This window comes from Microtus ochrogaster, unplaced genomic scaffold (genome assembly GCF_000317375.1).
Source record: "Microtus ochrogaster isolate Prairie Vole_2 unplaced genomic scaffold, MicOch1.0 UNK24, whole genome shotgun sequence".
In the NCBI taxonomy this organism is placed as follows: Eukaryota; Metazoa; Chordata; class Mammalia; order Rodentia; family Cricetidae; genus Microtus; species Microtus ochrogaster.
In genome coordinates this window covers 4815392-4832497 of record NW_004949122.1, presented here as the reverse complement: position 1 = coordinate 4832497, position 17106 = coordinate 4815392, and the positions used below count along the sequence as shown (strand labels likewise).

The following is a 17106-nucleotide window of genomic DNA, read 5'->3' as shown; positions in this document are numbered from 1 at the left end:
CGTCAGTATTGCTATAGGATAGGGTCATTTCAGGTTCCCTATCCTCAGCTGCCCAAGGAACTAACTGGGGACATCGCCTTGGGCTCCTGGGAGCAGTCACGAGGCAGCCACTACCACTGCAGTTCACATTGCGGCCTGCTCCTAACATAGCGCTGTTTCACAGGGAATGGGGCTAATCTAGTATTTCCTCCATTTCTTTGGCTTCTGACTGGACTAAAGTCCAGTTTTAAGCCCTAACCATGTGCTCCCGTGGGGCCAGGCAGCCTTCGGTTTTCACTGAATTGCTGCCTCAGCTGCCCCTTCCTCTGAAGGATGCGAGAGTTTAGTAAAAAGTAACTCAGGTGTTACCACACATGCACACCCACCCGTGACCACCTTGTTCGTGCGCTATTTCTGCGCTGGCCAAGCCCATGCACACTCTACTCTGAGGGAAGGCTATGCTCTTCCACACCACGAGGACAACGCCAGCACTCTCTTTTGCTGGTGAGAAGTTCACCCCTGTGACTCAGGCTCGCATCAGGCAACTCTTCACTGGGGCATTATGGTTTCTGTCCACCTAACCTGAGAATTCTGCTGAGCACTGCACCGGCTCTAAAAAGGATGGCCGAAGTTGCCTGAAGGCATGAGACACAATGTGGGGCCTACTGCTTAAAGTACATAACCTTAGGCCACCTCTGATATGTACCCCATGATCCTCCTCAGGATCTGTCCTGGGCTCCCTCATGACACTGTGCTCAACAGCTGATAGGATGGCTGTTAGGGCTTTTGGATCTCTCAGATCCTCTGTTCAAGAAGTACCTGATATGTGGAGTCAAAGGGGTGGGTCCACTCTTAAGTGCTGGCTGTGGCCTGCTCTCAGCAAGAGCCACGCTGCCTGGCAACACCAGAAGCAGAAGCCTGGAGTGGCAGAGACAGAGTGGACGGCTCTGCCATCCTCGGTCCTTAGAGTTCTCAGCTCTCCTTCAGGAGAGGTCCTGAAGAAAAACTTGACTCATGGGGTAAATGAATGAGCCTCTGCTCAGGGATCAGAGAAGACAGACCTACCCCGCTTAGAAGGCATTGGGACCCCTCCTGCTGGGTCTCCACCAAAACCTAGAGTGGCAATGTCCCCTTTCTCAGGCTTTGCTTATTTTCCCTAAGGAAGTAATGAAAAGGGGGGTTGGCCACCTGGTTTTCCACTTATGGTCACTTTGGGTACCCCAGAGATTCACACCACCAAAATTCTCTTTCCTTAACACCAACCTCATTGTCTTCCTTCTCTGTCCTCATGCTCTGGGGCAGGTGTCCCTGGGCTTCTATTTCCAGTGAGGCCTTGAACTGGGAGCTGTGGTCAGGTTTAGACTCAGAAAGCAGCACAGTACAGAAGTGAGGGACACCTGTGTGTCCCTGCAGAAGGACGGCACTTGCTCGTTTGTCATACTCAGTCTGACTTCAGCAGGTGGTGGCAATGGCGTAAGAGGCTTGGGTGAAGGGGAAGACACGACACAGCAGGTTGGGAATGGGTACCCATAAAGGGTTTGCAGACCAGGGAAAGGAGTCCTCAGACTATGCAGGTGCCTCTGAGAGCCATAACTGGCTTGAGGTATTGCTCTCCATTCTGCAATGCAAAACCACCTCGCGACCTTTATTTACCACAGATCACAGCCTCTGAAAGCCAGTCCGCATTACCTTCTGCTATTTCCTTATGCTCCAGTCATTTGGAAAACAGACTCCTTTTAAGAAGTTGCCATGATTTTTCTTGGCTTTTATTAGCATGTGTTAAAATCATATTATCCAAACACTACCAGAAGAACACATATTGTTCTGAATAAAGTGCTTAAGGAAAAAAATGCAACTTATTAAATTGGACATTCTTTTCTAGTTTATAAGTTTTGGGTTACATTCAGGGCACAAAGGAGAAACAGAATGCAGTATTAGAGCGAGAAGCTTCAGTAAGAACTTGGGTGCAGACATAAGACCATGTCCCATTTTCCCCACTTCCTTGCTGACCAAACACTGCACCTGCATAAAGCAGCAAACAGCTTTGTTTTAATAAATACATTTCCCTTCATTCAAATCAGAAAAGTTAATTATAGTAAAGCACTTTTTATGTGACCATTGCTTATATCCACAGGCAAGATCTATCCACAGAGTTCAAGGCGTCTTCAGCACTCTCATGCTATTTGGGTTTGAGATTGTCTCAGCAACGTACTATTGGTTTCTTTGTATGAACTGATACTTCCTAAAACTGACGCTGTAGCATTTGTTACAAATGCTACCCAAGGGTACAGTCTCGGCACCAGAAAGAGCAATAAGCGGGCCCTCTAAGGCTTCACTCCAGTAAACCAGGTTTCCTTTGAGCTAGTCTTCCCGTATGAGCACTCAGGACACCTGCACAAAACCCAAGTTCTGTGTGACAGCTTTCAAATCAGTGATGTTGGGGGGGACAACAAAACAAAACAAAAACCTTGGAAATCTCTGTGTTTGCATCTCGGGTGGTCATATGGAGAACAGGAAACATTGCATTAAATACATTTAAAAACATTCATTTGCAATAAACCAGATTTAAGTCTCCCAAGGAAGGTGTAGGCTGGTGACAGAGCAGCTTGCAGGTGAGAAACCCTATCAGGAGTGGCTGATGGGAAGGTGTGGATCCCGGCAGTTGCACACACACACTGCAAGCTTAGGACCACAGACCTCACACCAGTCTGCCATGCTCTGGCCTCCTTCTAATAAAAGGAAAGGAAGACTGGTTCTATCTCTGTTGAGTTCACCTTGAAGGGATCAGAAGTTAGAGCAGATGCAAAAAATAATAAAATAAAATGAAAATAAAAGTAAGAAGTCATCTTCAGTAATCCCGGGGAGAATCCCTTCCCTTCCCTCAACATTTCGTATTTTAGCTTCATTCAGGAAAAGACTTCCCATCTCATTCTAGCAGAGCATAACAACCAGGCATCCCCAGCTACCGTGTGGCCTCGCTGGGATGGTCAAGAAGAGGCTTTCTGGAATTAGAAGGAAGCTGCTCCTATCTTACTGTTTCTTTCTAGGATTGTTTGCAGAACAAGCTGGTCTCACAGTGAGATCCGCTGCCGCAGGAAGCACAAAGTGATCTGGCTTGTTTTCAGGAGGGTGCGACCTGCTCTCCAGGTCTGTTTCTAAACCCTGCCAGACATTGCTACACTAAAGACAGGATTTAGGGGAGCTGGGAGGCTCTCGGTCCCCAGTCCTGTCAAAGGCAGTCCACCTGGTCCTCTCTAGGCTTCCACTATCAGTAGTTCTATCTCCCTCTGACGTTTCAGAACCCTAGTGACTGTTGCCTCACTTCTCCATTCCACTGTCCTTCTGACTTGGAAGCCTGAGAGCTTATCAAATTAGGCTGAAGAAAACCAAAACAAGAACAACAAAAAACTGTACCTGCTAATATTAACGGCAGTAAGAGGCTAGCTTACTATCTGCACAGCACCATGTACAGTGCCTGTTATTCAGGCGAACTGTAGCCAACTTTTTCTTTGTCTTTTTTTTCTTTTTTTTTTGTTTGTTTTTATAAAGAAAATCTATGTAAGTTGAGGTTCAGAAATGCATATATTTTTTACTTACAAATATTCATCTGACCAAAATTCAACATAACTTTTATGGAACACTAAACAATTGTTTTGCTTTTAAAATAACATTTCATTCAAACTGTATATAATTCAGTAAAGTTTTTTTTTATACAGCAAGCAATGCTTAAACCCTGGAAAATCTGTAGAAAAGAGATTTTCACACAAAATAAGAAAAGAAAAATCTGAGGTATCCTTCACCCACACAGCCATTCAAATTCCCATGTACACACACACATGCACACACACACACATTCAGACACACACACACACAGACACACACACACAATTCTTGCTCACAAAGTGGCTGCAGCATAGGCAAAAAATTGTAGGTCCAAAGGAAAATGATTGATTGTTCTAATAAAGAGTCCAGGTAGCTCAGAAACAAAACAAAACAAAACACAATAATCCTCTGAGGAAATTACTACCTCAAAAAAATGTTCTCAAGATGAATTTGAGATCTAAGCCTACTAAACTGCTTTGCAAAACCGCTCCCTGCAGTCCAAGGTGACGTGTGCAAATAGAAGGAGTCAAATGAGGCTAGCTCCTGCACTTCCTTAAATAAAGGTGGGGGTGCTCGCAGGTGCCCGGGCTCTCCCGTCATGCCAGGTACTGCTGCAGCGCCGTCTTTGCCCTGAAATCACAAAGTTCCCGTTAGCCACCATCTCACAACTGGAACTGAGGAGAGTATCTTCGTGACTAATACGGTAGTTAGGAGGGAGCTGGGCTGAGCCCAGCTGAGCACCTACCTTATGGGGTCAGCGTGGTCTGTAAGAGCTAGTTGCAGGATAGCTAGGGCTGTTACACAGAGATAACAGCTATCATCAGCAGACATTTCCCTGGGGTTCTCTTGGACAGCTCTACGGTGTTCCTACAGTTGAGAAGGTCTGGAATCCTGACTTGTTCTTACTGCTGTGTGCATGTTATGTAGCAATGCCTAGGTCTAGGGGAGGACACTGGGAAGCTGACAAAAGGGGAAGGTGCTGAGGTACCTGAAAGGGGGCCAAGAGCCTGTCAGGTGAGGTCCTGGTTCGAAGGCCTCAGGACTATGAAGGTTAAAGTTTGGCAGACTACAAAGAAGATACAACTGTGGGGTTAGGCAGTCTGTCTTTAGAAATGGTCTCCCTGCCTAGCTTAAAAGAAAAAGCCCAAACTGGTACATGCTATTAGCTGATCAAAGCGGTACTAATAGCTTAGGCCAATGATAAAGTGGACTCAATTGCAGCTACTACTATAAAGTCAAAGGTAGAGTCTTACGAGTTTTTTTTTTAACTTGTCTTTTATTTTTATTTTATTTTTTTCGAGACAGGATTTCTCTGTGTAACAGTCCTATCTATCCTGGAACTAGCTCTTGTAGACCAGGCTGGCCTCGAACTCACAGAGATCCGCCTGTCTCTACCTCCTGAATGCTGGGATTAAAGGCATGTACCAGCATTGCCTGACAGTTTTTGTTTGTTTTTTCCATGTGTGTTTGACACAAAGTTACTGTCTCTGGAGTCTTAGTTGGCCTAGAACTCACTATGTAACCTGTTCTGGCCTTGAACTGACAATGATCCTCCTGTGCATGCCCCCCACCCCCAGTGCTGAGATTACATGCAAAGTTCAAGAATTACCTTGTTTAGTTGACAGACTTCAATGTGCCAGGTCATCCTGTACACATAGTCTATAAAACTATTAATTCAGCCCATGTGGTGGTGTGTATCTGTAACAGCACTAGAGACATGAGCAGGAGAAGGACAGGGTGAGACACTGATCTCTCACCAAAATGACAAGGGAACCTGCTGCTTCAACTGTCAGATCTTTCTAGACCTAGTAGGCTGTTTGATTCCTAGGGGGCTCCAGAGTGTGCTCATTGTGTTTAGACTTCCTGTTATCTAAGGAGTCCTTCAGGACAGACAGGCTGAGCAGCTCACTCCTTTTTTCTTCCCAAAGGCAGGTTCTTGCCACATAAATCAGCTTGTACTGCAGCAAGGCTGACCTCAAATTCACGGTCCTCTTCTCAGCTTCCTGGGTGCTGAGGTCACAGGTGAGCACCCCAACCCCAGATAGCTACTTTTTCTTTTTAAAAGGGGTTTGCGTGTACAACGTGGAAACCCAAAACATATGCCACACAAATTTGGAGACACAGCACCAGACTGGCCAAAAGCAATACGGGCCAGAACCCACACCTATCCCAGTTCATGTTTATTAAGTCTGTTTTGAACTTGAGATCTCCCAAAGACAATTTTAAGTAGGTTTTCTCTTCCAAGCAAATCTGAGCAAAACTCCCAATTAGCAGCCCGGCTCTCAGTGAGAGCCAGCAGCCACTTATATTTGGTTCTCTGCTCATTTGATTGGCACCTGGGGCTACAAATTACTCAGACTTATCTAACTTACAGGACAATATGCTTCAGGGAGGCAGAAGCCCAGTCTCCTCTGTATGCTTTGGGAGTTTAGAATTACTAGACAAAATAACTAAGACAGCATGAATGTTCTACAGGTACTATGGGAGCAGAGAAGGTGCTGGCATGGTCGCTGAGGGAGTTCTAAAGAATAACTGTCACTGGGCATGTCTCCCCTTTGCTTGCCTATCTGCCTACCCTACTAGTTGTTCCTTCTGCTCTCTGCTGGAATTTTCTCAAATGCCAAAAATGGTGACAGGTCTTGGATCTCAGTTCTTAGCACTTCCCTTTCATCTTGTTCTTAACTCTCTCCTTCAATGACTTTCTCCAGCTCCATCTGAACACCATTCAAATCTACACCAGTCACATTTCCCCGAGTCCTTGGATATCAGACATGCACCCTACAGTTGGCATATCCAGGCAGGAATTCAATCCCGTCTGTCCACCTAATTCCCCATATCCATGTCATCTTGGTGCCCTCTACCTCGTTCAGGGTCAAACCCAGACACCTTCCTTTGCTCTTGTTCTAAGACTTCATGTCCTGCAGACTTGCTCTTGTCTCCTTCCCTCAAGGCTCTCTAAAAGCCGAAGTCCTTATTACCACAGGGTCTTTCCTCGGAGCCTCCTGAAGAGCCTGGAAGGCTCTCAGAGATCTGCTGGGTTTGGCCCCTCTCCCTGTGATCACTCCCCTTCATGATTCTATTGCTCTTCTTGTATATCTGCCCTTCAGGATATGAAATTCTCCCCTGTACCTCATGGCCTTTCGACTAACTGGGCTCCCTGCCTGGAATATTCTCCCTCTAAATTGTGTATAGCACTTTTCAACCAGGCCTATGATGAGCCACCACACCCTTAGGCACCTTTTCTGACTATACGATATGAGAGAAATGTTCTTTATTCTTTATGTCCCCTGGCATCACTGGATATATATCTATTTGTTCATAGTATCTGGCTTTTGTACTAGGATCTAAGTTGCACATGAGCAAGTACTTCAAGTTATTCACCCCTTTTATAGTTTATACCTAACAGCGAAGTTACTGGAATACAGAATGGGTAATTTTTGAAAACACTGAACAATGGAGACATGAAGGGGAGACACCTAAGGTGGCAAATCACATGGGGCAGAATGTGTAATGCCAATGACGGCATTATGGGGTGGGCACGAGATAGGTATGGGTGGGAAAGGCAGAAAGCACGAGGGCTTCTGAACTATCTCAATGCAGAGAGTAAGAACGGATATTCCTAGCTGTTGACTCTCACAAGTGAGGCTGTTATAAGGGAGTATAGGAAAAGCGTCTTTTGGTGGGTGGCGGGGACAGGAACAGGAACAGCATCTCTTAGTTGGCTGGATTTCTATTTCTCTTACCCCTCCCAGGAGTGGTGAGCTCCTTGAGACTGAGGCCCCTGTTGCAATGGCATAAGGCAGAGCTCAGTGAAGCTCTGAGCCAATGAGTGTTTCACTGTTGGTCTCTGTACTTCCCTAAAGAAGCCACATGCAATTCTACTGTAACAGTCAAGCGAATGTAGGGAGTCACCACTGGACCTCTTCAGATAACCACTAAGATGGCTCAAACTCATGTTCTTCCTGAATAAGATGAGTGTTTACGTCTCAACTGTCTCTGCTGGATAAAGGTGCTTGCTGTTAAGCATGACAACGGGAGTTTGACCACCATCTCTACACCCACAGAGACCCAAACAAGTTGTCCTCTGACTGCCACATATGTGCCATGGCACACCCGCACACACAACCATAGTATGTATATAAATAAATGTAAAAAAAATCAAATGTCACTGCTAGTTCACAGTTAAAAATAAAATACAACAACCAAAAACATCAAAAGGCTGGCTGACTGGGTTACTAAAACAGCTCAAGCCTTTCACAACAGAACTGAGGGGGCCCCAAAGCAAGGCCCTTTATGTTAATACTCACTTGTCACAAAGGTTTGAGTCTGGCGACTGACTCAGTTTGTGTAGAATATCTACAATGCCCATGTCTCGTAATTTATCCTGGCGCTCCTGGGAACCTAAAAGATTGAAACTACTAGGTTACTGGACATGGTGCAGGCCACCGCTCTCCTCCAGCTTCACCAGAGTCACTCACTCCAACCCTTCTGTCCCCTGCCTCCCCCATGGAGCTGGAGTCCTTCACACCAGAACTTTCTCACAGCCTCCTACCTGGCTTCTCTGCCTCCTGAACCCCACTTCCATCAACTCCACCCTGGGTTCTGTTGATAAGTTAATTCCTTTTTTTTAAGAAAAAAAATTTATTTATTTAGCCTGCATGCCTGCACACACTCCAGAAGAGGGCACCAGATCTCATTATAGATGGTTATGAGCTACCATGTGGTTGCTAGGAACTGAACTCAGGACCTCTGGAAGAGCAGCCAGTGCTCTTAACCTCTGAGCCATCTCTCCAGCCCGATAAGTTAATTCTCGCATGGACTCGGAGTCAGTCACATTCTTCCCCTTGCACAAGACCCCGTGCCGCTAGGAAGCAGCTTTTAAGGACAAGCCAACAGTCTCTAGCATGCCTTGGTCCTCCTTTTCCACTCCTTGCTGCCTCTGTGATAGCACACATGACATTTCTAACCTCATACTGCTCTGACTTCCAATTAGACTACTACTAGCCTGAAGCCTGGCTTTGGTGTCCTGGGTCACATACAACTCTTAGTATCAAGGCCTGTGGGTTAAATCTGGTTTTGCTTCCTTGTTCTGAATGCAAAGTACATGAAGCTCCCTGGAGTTTCTTCCCCACTTAACAGCCTAGTGACTTGTTCATGCGCTACCCTCTCTACACCCAGTGACCCAGACTCTCTAGGGCCAGGTTCCAGAAACCGTACTCATAGGCTTTCCCAGCTGACTTTAATGTAGCCAACCTGGAGCTGAGATGCTCTCTGCAGTCTGACTCCTGCCTTGGTTACATAAAGAGAAACTCAGGAAGCACGAAGAACCATCCATTCCTAGAGCCTGCTTCTGATTTAAACTGGCTTGGTGCAAAAACGGATTATGGAGGTTAGGTGAAAACCTTTCACTCAAGAAGGTTCATCATCAAGAAGGTCCCTGCACCACCTCGCCATGGCCCTCAGGGACATTGTGTTATCTGGATAGTCTCTAAATGTGCATCCTCAGCACAGAATGAAAGGCCCAACATGGGGTCATCTTCCCTCTCACCTTCTTCTAAGGCAACTCAGTGCCCTCTTCACCAGTTCTCTCAAAGGGAGGGACTGGTGCTTCCTTCTCATAATTACCCTGTAATCTAGTACCAGCATAGCTTGAAGTGTGGGGGTGGGGCCACATCTTAGGTTAATACTATTGATTCTCACAGCAAGCTGTTTCTGTGATATTAGGAACCAGCTAGGCCAAGTGTGTGGGGTTTCTGCTTTCCCTGTGTAAACATTTCCTTCCAAAATTTTCTTTGGGACAAACCTCACCAATATCTTACCTTCCTCTTCATTCCATATGAGGTTTGATATACAAAACATAGCGGCAAGCTGCAGTTTGACATGTGAGTGACCCTAGTGATGTAGAAAAGGAATAAAAATCAAGATGGGATAATTTCACAGCACATCATTTTTCTCGTGATAGGTAATTCCAAGATCCCACAGTTCTGAGTCACAGGCCACAAACCTGAGGAGCTATAAAGTTAACATTAAAGAGGGTAAAGGTCAGGCTAAAAGCATAGGAAGTGGTGGGAAATCTCACCAACTGAAGAGTGCAACCCTTGCCAAAAGATGAAAATTTAAAAATTATCCAGTGGCCAAAGGAAACAGCTGAGGCTACGGGTGAGAAGTTTGTGCTTTGAAGCATGTGCCCAGAAACAAAGGTACCTATCAGCTCTATGTGTCCACTTGCCTGTGCTCTCTCCCTTAAGTTACTGGCAGCAAGGACCTGGGCACCTAACATGTCTATGCTCTCAGACAGCCCATTCTCTCAGTCACTGCAGTGATGAACTGATGCAGACTTCATATTAGTTCTTCAGCTACTATCCTGCTCAAGTAGTCCAGTTAAATTCCTCTGGGATAGGAAATGAAGCTGTGGTCAGGAGGTTCATGAACAATCAGATTTAAGCACACTCTATAGTTTATTCTCTTTAATCCCAGCACTTGGAAGGCAGAGGCAGGCAGATCTCTGTGAGTTTGAGAACAGCCTGGTCTACAAAGTGAGTTCCAGGACAGCCAAGGTTACACAGAGAAAACCTATCTCAAAAATCAAAAAACAAACAAACAAGGGCCTTAAATAATTAATGTACATCCGAACACCAACTGCATGGTATGCTTAAGGATTTCTGGAAGGCTAAGGTGGACTTCACTGCAGGCAGGACTACAGATTTACCAAAACAAAAACAAACAAACAAAAAAACCCAAAGAACTAGGCATGGCTTCCTCCACCAGAAATTTTGGTGGTTCTTCTTTTGCCTGTCAGCGGGTTTAAAGACATACTTAGTGATTCTCAGTGTGGGCTCATTAAGCCAGAAGAGAATAAATTTGTCATCAGCTTCCAGCCTCTAGCTAACAATAGTAAACTGAAGAAATGGACTTACAGCATTTACTACTAAGGAATTAATTTGGCACTCATTCAATAACAAGGGAAGTTGGAGTGCTAGGAACTTAGCTTAGGTGAATAAACACAGACAATCTCTTCTAAAGGGGCAACATTCAAACAGAGAGTTAAAGAGAAGGAAGGAGCTAGATGTATAAAAATCACAGGGCTATAGCTCCAAACAGAAAACTTCTTGATGGAATCTGATGGGTGCACATTCAAAGAGTTTGTAGGCTCTTGTAGGCTAGAGTAGGGACTGCGGGTTCCATTCTGAATCTAAAGGAAGTCCCTGAAGATTTACAAGAGACAAGATTAGACTTACATTTTTAGAGCATCACTTTGGTTGGGGAAATTGGAGTATAGTTCTAAGCTACCTCTATCATGAAGGCAATCAAACAGAAGAGGCAAGTGCTTGGACACCAGTAGAAGCAGCAGCAAAAGGAAGATGTGAACAGATTCAAAACTGGTTTTGAGAAAGGGTTCACAGGACATGCTAATCTAGACAACTGTGTGGACAGGGCTGGAGAAATCAAAGTAGCATCTGATTTGAGCACTGCAGGAGATGGCAGAGGGGGAGACATGTAAGTTTAGGAGAGACCGACTTATAAACAGTCCAAAAGGCTGTCGGACAGCACAAAAGAAGATGTTGAGTAGGCAGGAGGGTACCAAGTCCAGAGTCCTGAAGGGGCTTGGATACACCAGGCTTTGGATACACCTTTAAAAATGACTCAGAGATGAAAAGAAAAACAACGGAAGAGATGAGAGTCTGTTAGGCTAGTGGCTTCCCTCCATTCATATATAGGAATCACTTAAAAATCTGGGTAACTAAGACATATCCCTGACTTTTTTATTAGATGAGAATCTTGGGAGGGCAAGGATAAGGCAAGCTGTGAAGCTCCTTAGGGGGCTCTCTACTATGCAAACAAAGCTAGGGACAAGCAGCCGCAGGAGAGCAGACAGGAGAGGGGACCGTCTGGGGTATGGTGTCAGGGAAGCCAAGAGGAAGAGATGTTTCCAGGAGGAAACAGCTGGCTGTGTTCATGTCAGCTCTCTACAAGGAAGGAAAAGAACTCTCAGATTGGGTATCGCAGAGGTCATGGTGACCTTCACTGGAATCGCTGCAGTTGAGTGATGAGGATGAAGCCAATGTGGAGGCAAGAAAGGAGTGAGAATATGCAGAGATGCTCTTAGAAAAGGGGGTTTTGAATAGCAGTAGGGACACTGGTGTACAAAGACGGTGAAGTTAGGCTCCATCCTTCCAGTGCTGCAGAATGAGCCCAGGGCATGTGCACTGGCGATGGTCTACCACTAAGGGAACTTTCAAAACACAAGACACTATGTGGTAATTAAAAGACAAGGGATTTACCAGTTTAAGAATAGGTTTTTAATCAACAACCACTGAGTAGGTATTGGGCCAGGTGCTATGGAGGTGCAGATATAAAAGGGTGCACATAACAACTCAATCCTCACTCTGACAGAGACAGTAGATACCCGGGGCTGTATCACTAATAGACTGAGCTGCTCTGAAGAAAACAATGCTACAACACTTGCACAAGAGGAGGCCCCGAGATAAAGTATCAGTTCAGCTCAGATCTGAAGGGTGAGGAGGTGGGTAGAGAAGTGTCCCAGGTGGACAAGTCAGAACAGATAAAGGACCCGAGGTAGGAAGGAATGTGACTTCATTTAGGAGCTAGAGGACAGCCATGTAGTAAACAACAGGAGGAGGACAGAATGAATCAGGGACACCGTGAGTCAGGCCACACAGTATGTACCAGAATTTGACTCAAAGGAGCTGGGAGCTGGGGGTGTCAGGGCATGTGGATCTCATCTTCTGTACAATAAAGAATAAGGCGACAGAAAGCAATGGGGACTGGAGAGTTAAGTTTAAAAGATCAAGCAAAAGTATGAACCTATTCTGGGGAAAAGGGAGGCACAGCTTACTAGGAAATGCATGAAGGGCACAAGATGATTTGTAAACATGAATTCCCCCCAGCTTGTTTCTGCAATTATTAACTATGAAATGCGCAGCAAAGGGAAGACAGCTTTGCTGGAGGAAGGATGGGGGAGATATCCCTCATGGTTGGAATGCTATGGTGAAAATGGACAAAATCAAAGAAGATGGAGGTGCTGAACATCAGATTTTGGTGCTAAACTGACAGTGTTCCATGATGACCACATGACATAGCAGTAGGTGGCAAGGTATACTTAAAAGTAAACATGTCGCCGGGCAGTGGTAGCGCACGCCTTTAATTCCAGCACTTGGGAGGCAGAGGCAGGTGGATCTCTGTGAGTTTGACACCAGCCTGTCTACAAAAGCTAGTTCCAGGACAGGCTCCAAAGCTACAGAGAAACCTTGTCTCAAAAAACCAAAAAAAAAAAAAAAGTAAATATAGAAGTAAGGTACAGTTGTCTAGAGGACTCACCCACCATGAGATTGAGAGACCTGACGGAGACAGGACTGGGAACCGGGAGCTCAAGTCTTCAGTTAGAGGGCGGTGATGGGGAGCTGGGTGGTAGTACTAACAGTGCCCACAGCACATTTTTAGAAGCTCGGCTTGCTTTTTCTATTTTGGGATAAAACTCTCTGACTCTGTTAGAGTAGTGAGCATTTTTCTACAGTTTCTTTTCAGCTACAATGCTAGAGCCCTTGTCTTCTAATTCTGTAGCCAGGAAGACTAAGGCTTACCATATAATATTTGATTTTCTGTAGGATGTCATCATTGGTCATAATAAGTTCTTTTGCTGTTGTCCCATCTGCTATGTTGGCTAGGATGCACAGTGTCTGGAAAAGAATAAAGAACGGGGATCAAAAAAGCTCCCTCAGGGAATTGGAGAGATGGCTTAGTGGTTAAGAACACATGTTGCTTTTGCAGAGGAACCAAGTCTGGTTCCCAGTATCCACATGATAGCTCACAACCACTTATAACTCCAGTTCCAGGGGATCCAATGCCCTCTTCTGGTTTCTGTGGGCACCAGGTACACACACAGTGTGCAAACACAGATTCAGGTAAAACATACACATAAAATAAAATTTAAAAATGAAGATTCCGGAAAATCATGGGGAATTTCTCATCTGAAGGTGCACAGCTTCTCATGGGTTCTATCATGAATGCACTGATTCTCATCTCCTGTCATTACTGTCAACCACAGTAACCATGTCGAAGAGAAAACCTATGTTATACAAACAAGGATTCAAACACTTCGGTCATTTATTACTGGGCTTTCAGCCATAGTTATGTAAAGGCTGCTGCATCACTACATTAAAGTTATCTTTTCTTTAAAATGTGCTTCCTGTCCATGGCCCAGCAGCAGCTAGGATCGAGCTGATATCTGTGGCTCCCATTACCACTGAGAGCTGTGAGGATGCCAGGGGTCTAAACAGACATCTGAGACCATGTTGGTATCTGAGGGCCTTGCTGCCGCAGAGCCATACTGATCTAGGTGGCTTATGCTGCCACTGATGGTGATGTCTGGGTCCAAGCTGCTGGCCATGTCTGGGTCCATGTTCTTACTACAGCTGGGGTCTGTGATGTTCATGACCCATGTTGCCACAGGGGGTCATAGAAACCATGCATGTTGAAATCCAAGGGTCATGCTGGCCTGGATCTGATGGCACGGGCCCAGGAAAGCTGGCTCTACCCCTTACCTAAGGGCAGCCCCAGTGGCCCAGACCACACCCTGGGCCTTGAGTTGGCCCCATTGATGGCCTGCTGGAGTGTGTAGAGGGACTGGTCCTGCAGAATGATAACCACAGGATCCCTGACTCAGGGAGATGACAGGACATCCAAGAGGAATTTGGGTGAGTGCTCAGTGATGACGGTGTGACAGAGGCCTTTACCAGACCACCACCTCACTGCAACCAACACTTTGTGGGTGGGGCTGATTGCAAAAAGGGTATACGGTGTGACACACCGTGACACCCAAAGCTACTAGGATGAATGAAGAGGTGTTGGAAAGACGGAGGCGCAAGGTGGGTTATTTCACTTGTTTTGTTTTCAGTTTATTTTTTAGAGTTGGAGGAGTTTCTTGGGGGGGGGGATACTGCACGGGAAGGGGGGATATGGAGGGACTGGGAGGTGAGTGAGACTGGGGGAGCATGATGTGAAGTCGCAAAGAATCAATAAAGAATTAATATATATATATATTTTTAAAGTGGTTCCTGGGTAGGAGGAGTGTAAATTAGAGGTTGACTAGCATACGAAGAACCTGGTTAAATCCTGGCACCATCGAACTCCTACTACTAAAACAACCAATTTTAAAACTCATTTCCAAGAGAAACTCCTGTGACTGGCCCCATCTTATTCAGTGATGCAGCCTCTTTGCTGGAAGTTTCCTAGAAGCTGCAACTTCCCTCCCTTCCTTAGGCCTCTCTCACTGTAACTTGCTTCCAAGCTTGGTCCAAGCTGGCCTGATGAGGAGACTGGAGGGAGCCTATGCCAGCCGGTGGGATAGTATATCTTGACAGGGCACTGGCAACTCCAGCTTCTATCCAGTAGAAGAGACTGCTCTTACCAGATGCTCCACTCCTGCCATCAGTATTAAGGTAAAGGACTTTGGCAGGAAAATCAAGACAAGGCCAGGTGGAACCCACCATGGGTCCATCCTCTGCAGGGCATCCAGGTGAGGTGGGAATAAGGCACACACACTCCGACTTTGACACTGTTACATAAACAACTATATTTCACAGAAGCAAAAGGAACCAAGGAAACAAAGGTTGTTGGGTACAATGCAGGCAGGGGCAGCTTCTGGGAGGAAGCAACATGAACCTGAAGCCCAAGAATCAAAGTCAGGCATGAGAGCTGAGGATGGGGCATAGACACAACTCCTCCGGTCTACACCTTTCTGCTGTAGACTTAGGTGCACTAAGACAATGAAGAAACTATTTTTTTACTCAGGTCCAAGACCTTAGATGCCCTAAGGGACCGGCCTGTGGCTTTATTTCACTCTGCTAACACATGTCTGTGACTAGATTACTAGGGAGTGAGATCTGAGGTATGAACCAAAGGCTGACTCTGGGACATAAGAGACACAAGATACAACTTGTATAATCCGGATAATCAAGTGCAGTGATGGCTTGTGGAAGATGTGCTAGTATGGGACAAACTATTAGATAGTATCCTACGAAGATCAGTAATGACAGATTTGTTCTTAAAAACATCTTTCCTTCTTATAAAAAAATGACTAGTGTGTGAATGCCAGAGGACAGCTGTGTGCGGTCAGTTCTCCCCTTCTGCCTTTATGTGGATTCTGGAGATCAAACTCGGACTGTCAGATCTGTGAGGCAAATACCTTTACCCATGAGTCTCACAGGCCTCACTGATATGTGTGCATATGTTGTTTGCGTTTCATATGCAGAGAGGAGAGATATGTATCTAAGGCTGACCTCAAACTTGCAGCCATATTCCTGCCTCAACCTTCCAAGCGTTGAGATTAGAGGCAGCTTGGATCTGTACTTTTTAGTTTAACTCACAGGGGTAATAAATTAGGAAACAGGTTGTTAACAACTGGCTTCAAGGGATTCAAGTTTGGAACCATAGGAGCAACAGTTGTTCTACCCACATTCTGGTCTCAGTTCAACCAACAGGACAGGGTTATTGCATATAAAAAATAATGAGTGTCCAATCCTTTCTTTTCTCTCTCTCTCATTTACTTACTTTTTTTTTTTTTTTTTTTTTTTTTGGCTTTTCGAGACAGGGTTTCCCTGTTTAATAGTCCAAGCTGTCCTGGAACTGTTCTATCAATCAGTTTGGCCTCGAACTAACAGAGAACTGCCTGTTTCTGCCTCCTGAGTACTGGATTAAAGGCATGCGCCACCACAGCCTGGCTTCTTTCCTCTTCCATTACTGAGTCTTCCCACCCGGATCTGTTACACCGCACTCATCAATGCAGGCACACTGAAATCAGTTGTGAAACACATTCCTTCCTTCCTCTTCAGCTTTTCCTTTGTGTTGATTACAGAATGATTTTACAAGCCCTACAAGGTAATACTCCTTTGTGCTAGTGAGTCAATCCCTCCTTAAAGAAGACAAAGCCAAAATGCCAAGAGCAAGGTCAAGCAATGCATAGGGAGGTGGAGGGAGAAGGGAAAAGGGAAGAATACAGAAGAACCACAGATTGGTTTTCTCGTGTTCTTGTTTCCCCAGAGAGGTTCAGGATGGAGCTGGCCAGAGCAGCCTCACAGGAGATAATGGAAGTGAGGGACTAGGAGTGAGAGTTTTAAACATTCTCAGGGAAAGGAAGAAATGCAAACATGTTAAGCCTTGCCTTGAAAGAACTGCCCCTCTCTTACCTACTAAAGAATATAAAGAAGAATTCAGTAAGATAGATGAGGAACTGTTTTTTGGGAGGTTCAGAATAGATCCATGATCCTCAAAAAACCCTTACCATAAATATTCCTATGGACACAAGAAAACCAAAGACATTCAATTAGTTCTTGAGCTAAGTCAGTTCAACATATGAACTAGGCAGCAGATAAAAGCTACAGACACACACATGCATGCTCATACACACACATGCACGTCCATACACACACACACACACACACACACACACACACACACACACACGTACGTACACATGCGCACAACACTTGTGCATGCATAATACAC

General features: G+C 45.4%; 1 protein-coding gene across 3 annotated transcripts in view; it reads right to left on the bottom strand.

Moving 5' to 3' along the window:
- Nucleotides 1-1729: 1729 nt before the first annotated feature.
- Armc8 (armadillo repeat containing 8) overlaps nt 1730-17106 on the bottom strand; it is a 93782-nt gene continuing 78405 nt past the window's right edge. For all 3 annotated transcript variants that reach the window (XM_005367812.3, XM_026789584.1, XM_026789585.1), the window contains 4 exons: nt 13185-13280; nt 9402-9474; nt 7890-7983; nt 1730-4212 (listed from right to left, as the gene is read on the bottom strand). In XM_005367812.3, coding sequence (XP_005367869.1) covers nt 4179-4212; nt 7890-7983; nt 9402-9474; nt 13185-13280 — 297 coding nt within the window. In that variant the 3' untranslated portion in view covers nt 1730-4178. The remainder of the gene's footprint in view (nt 4213-7889; nt 7984-9401; nt 9475-13184; nt 13281-17106) is intronic.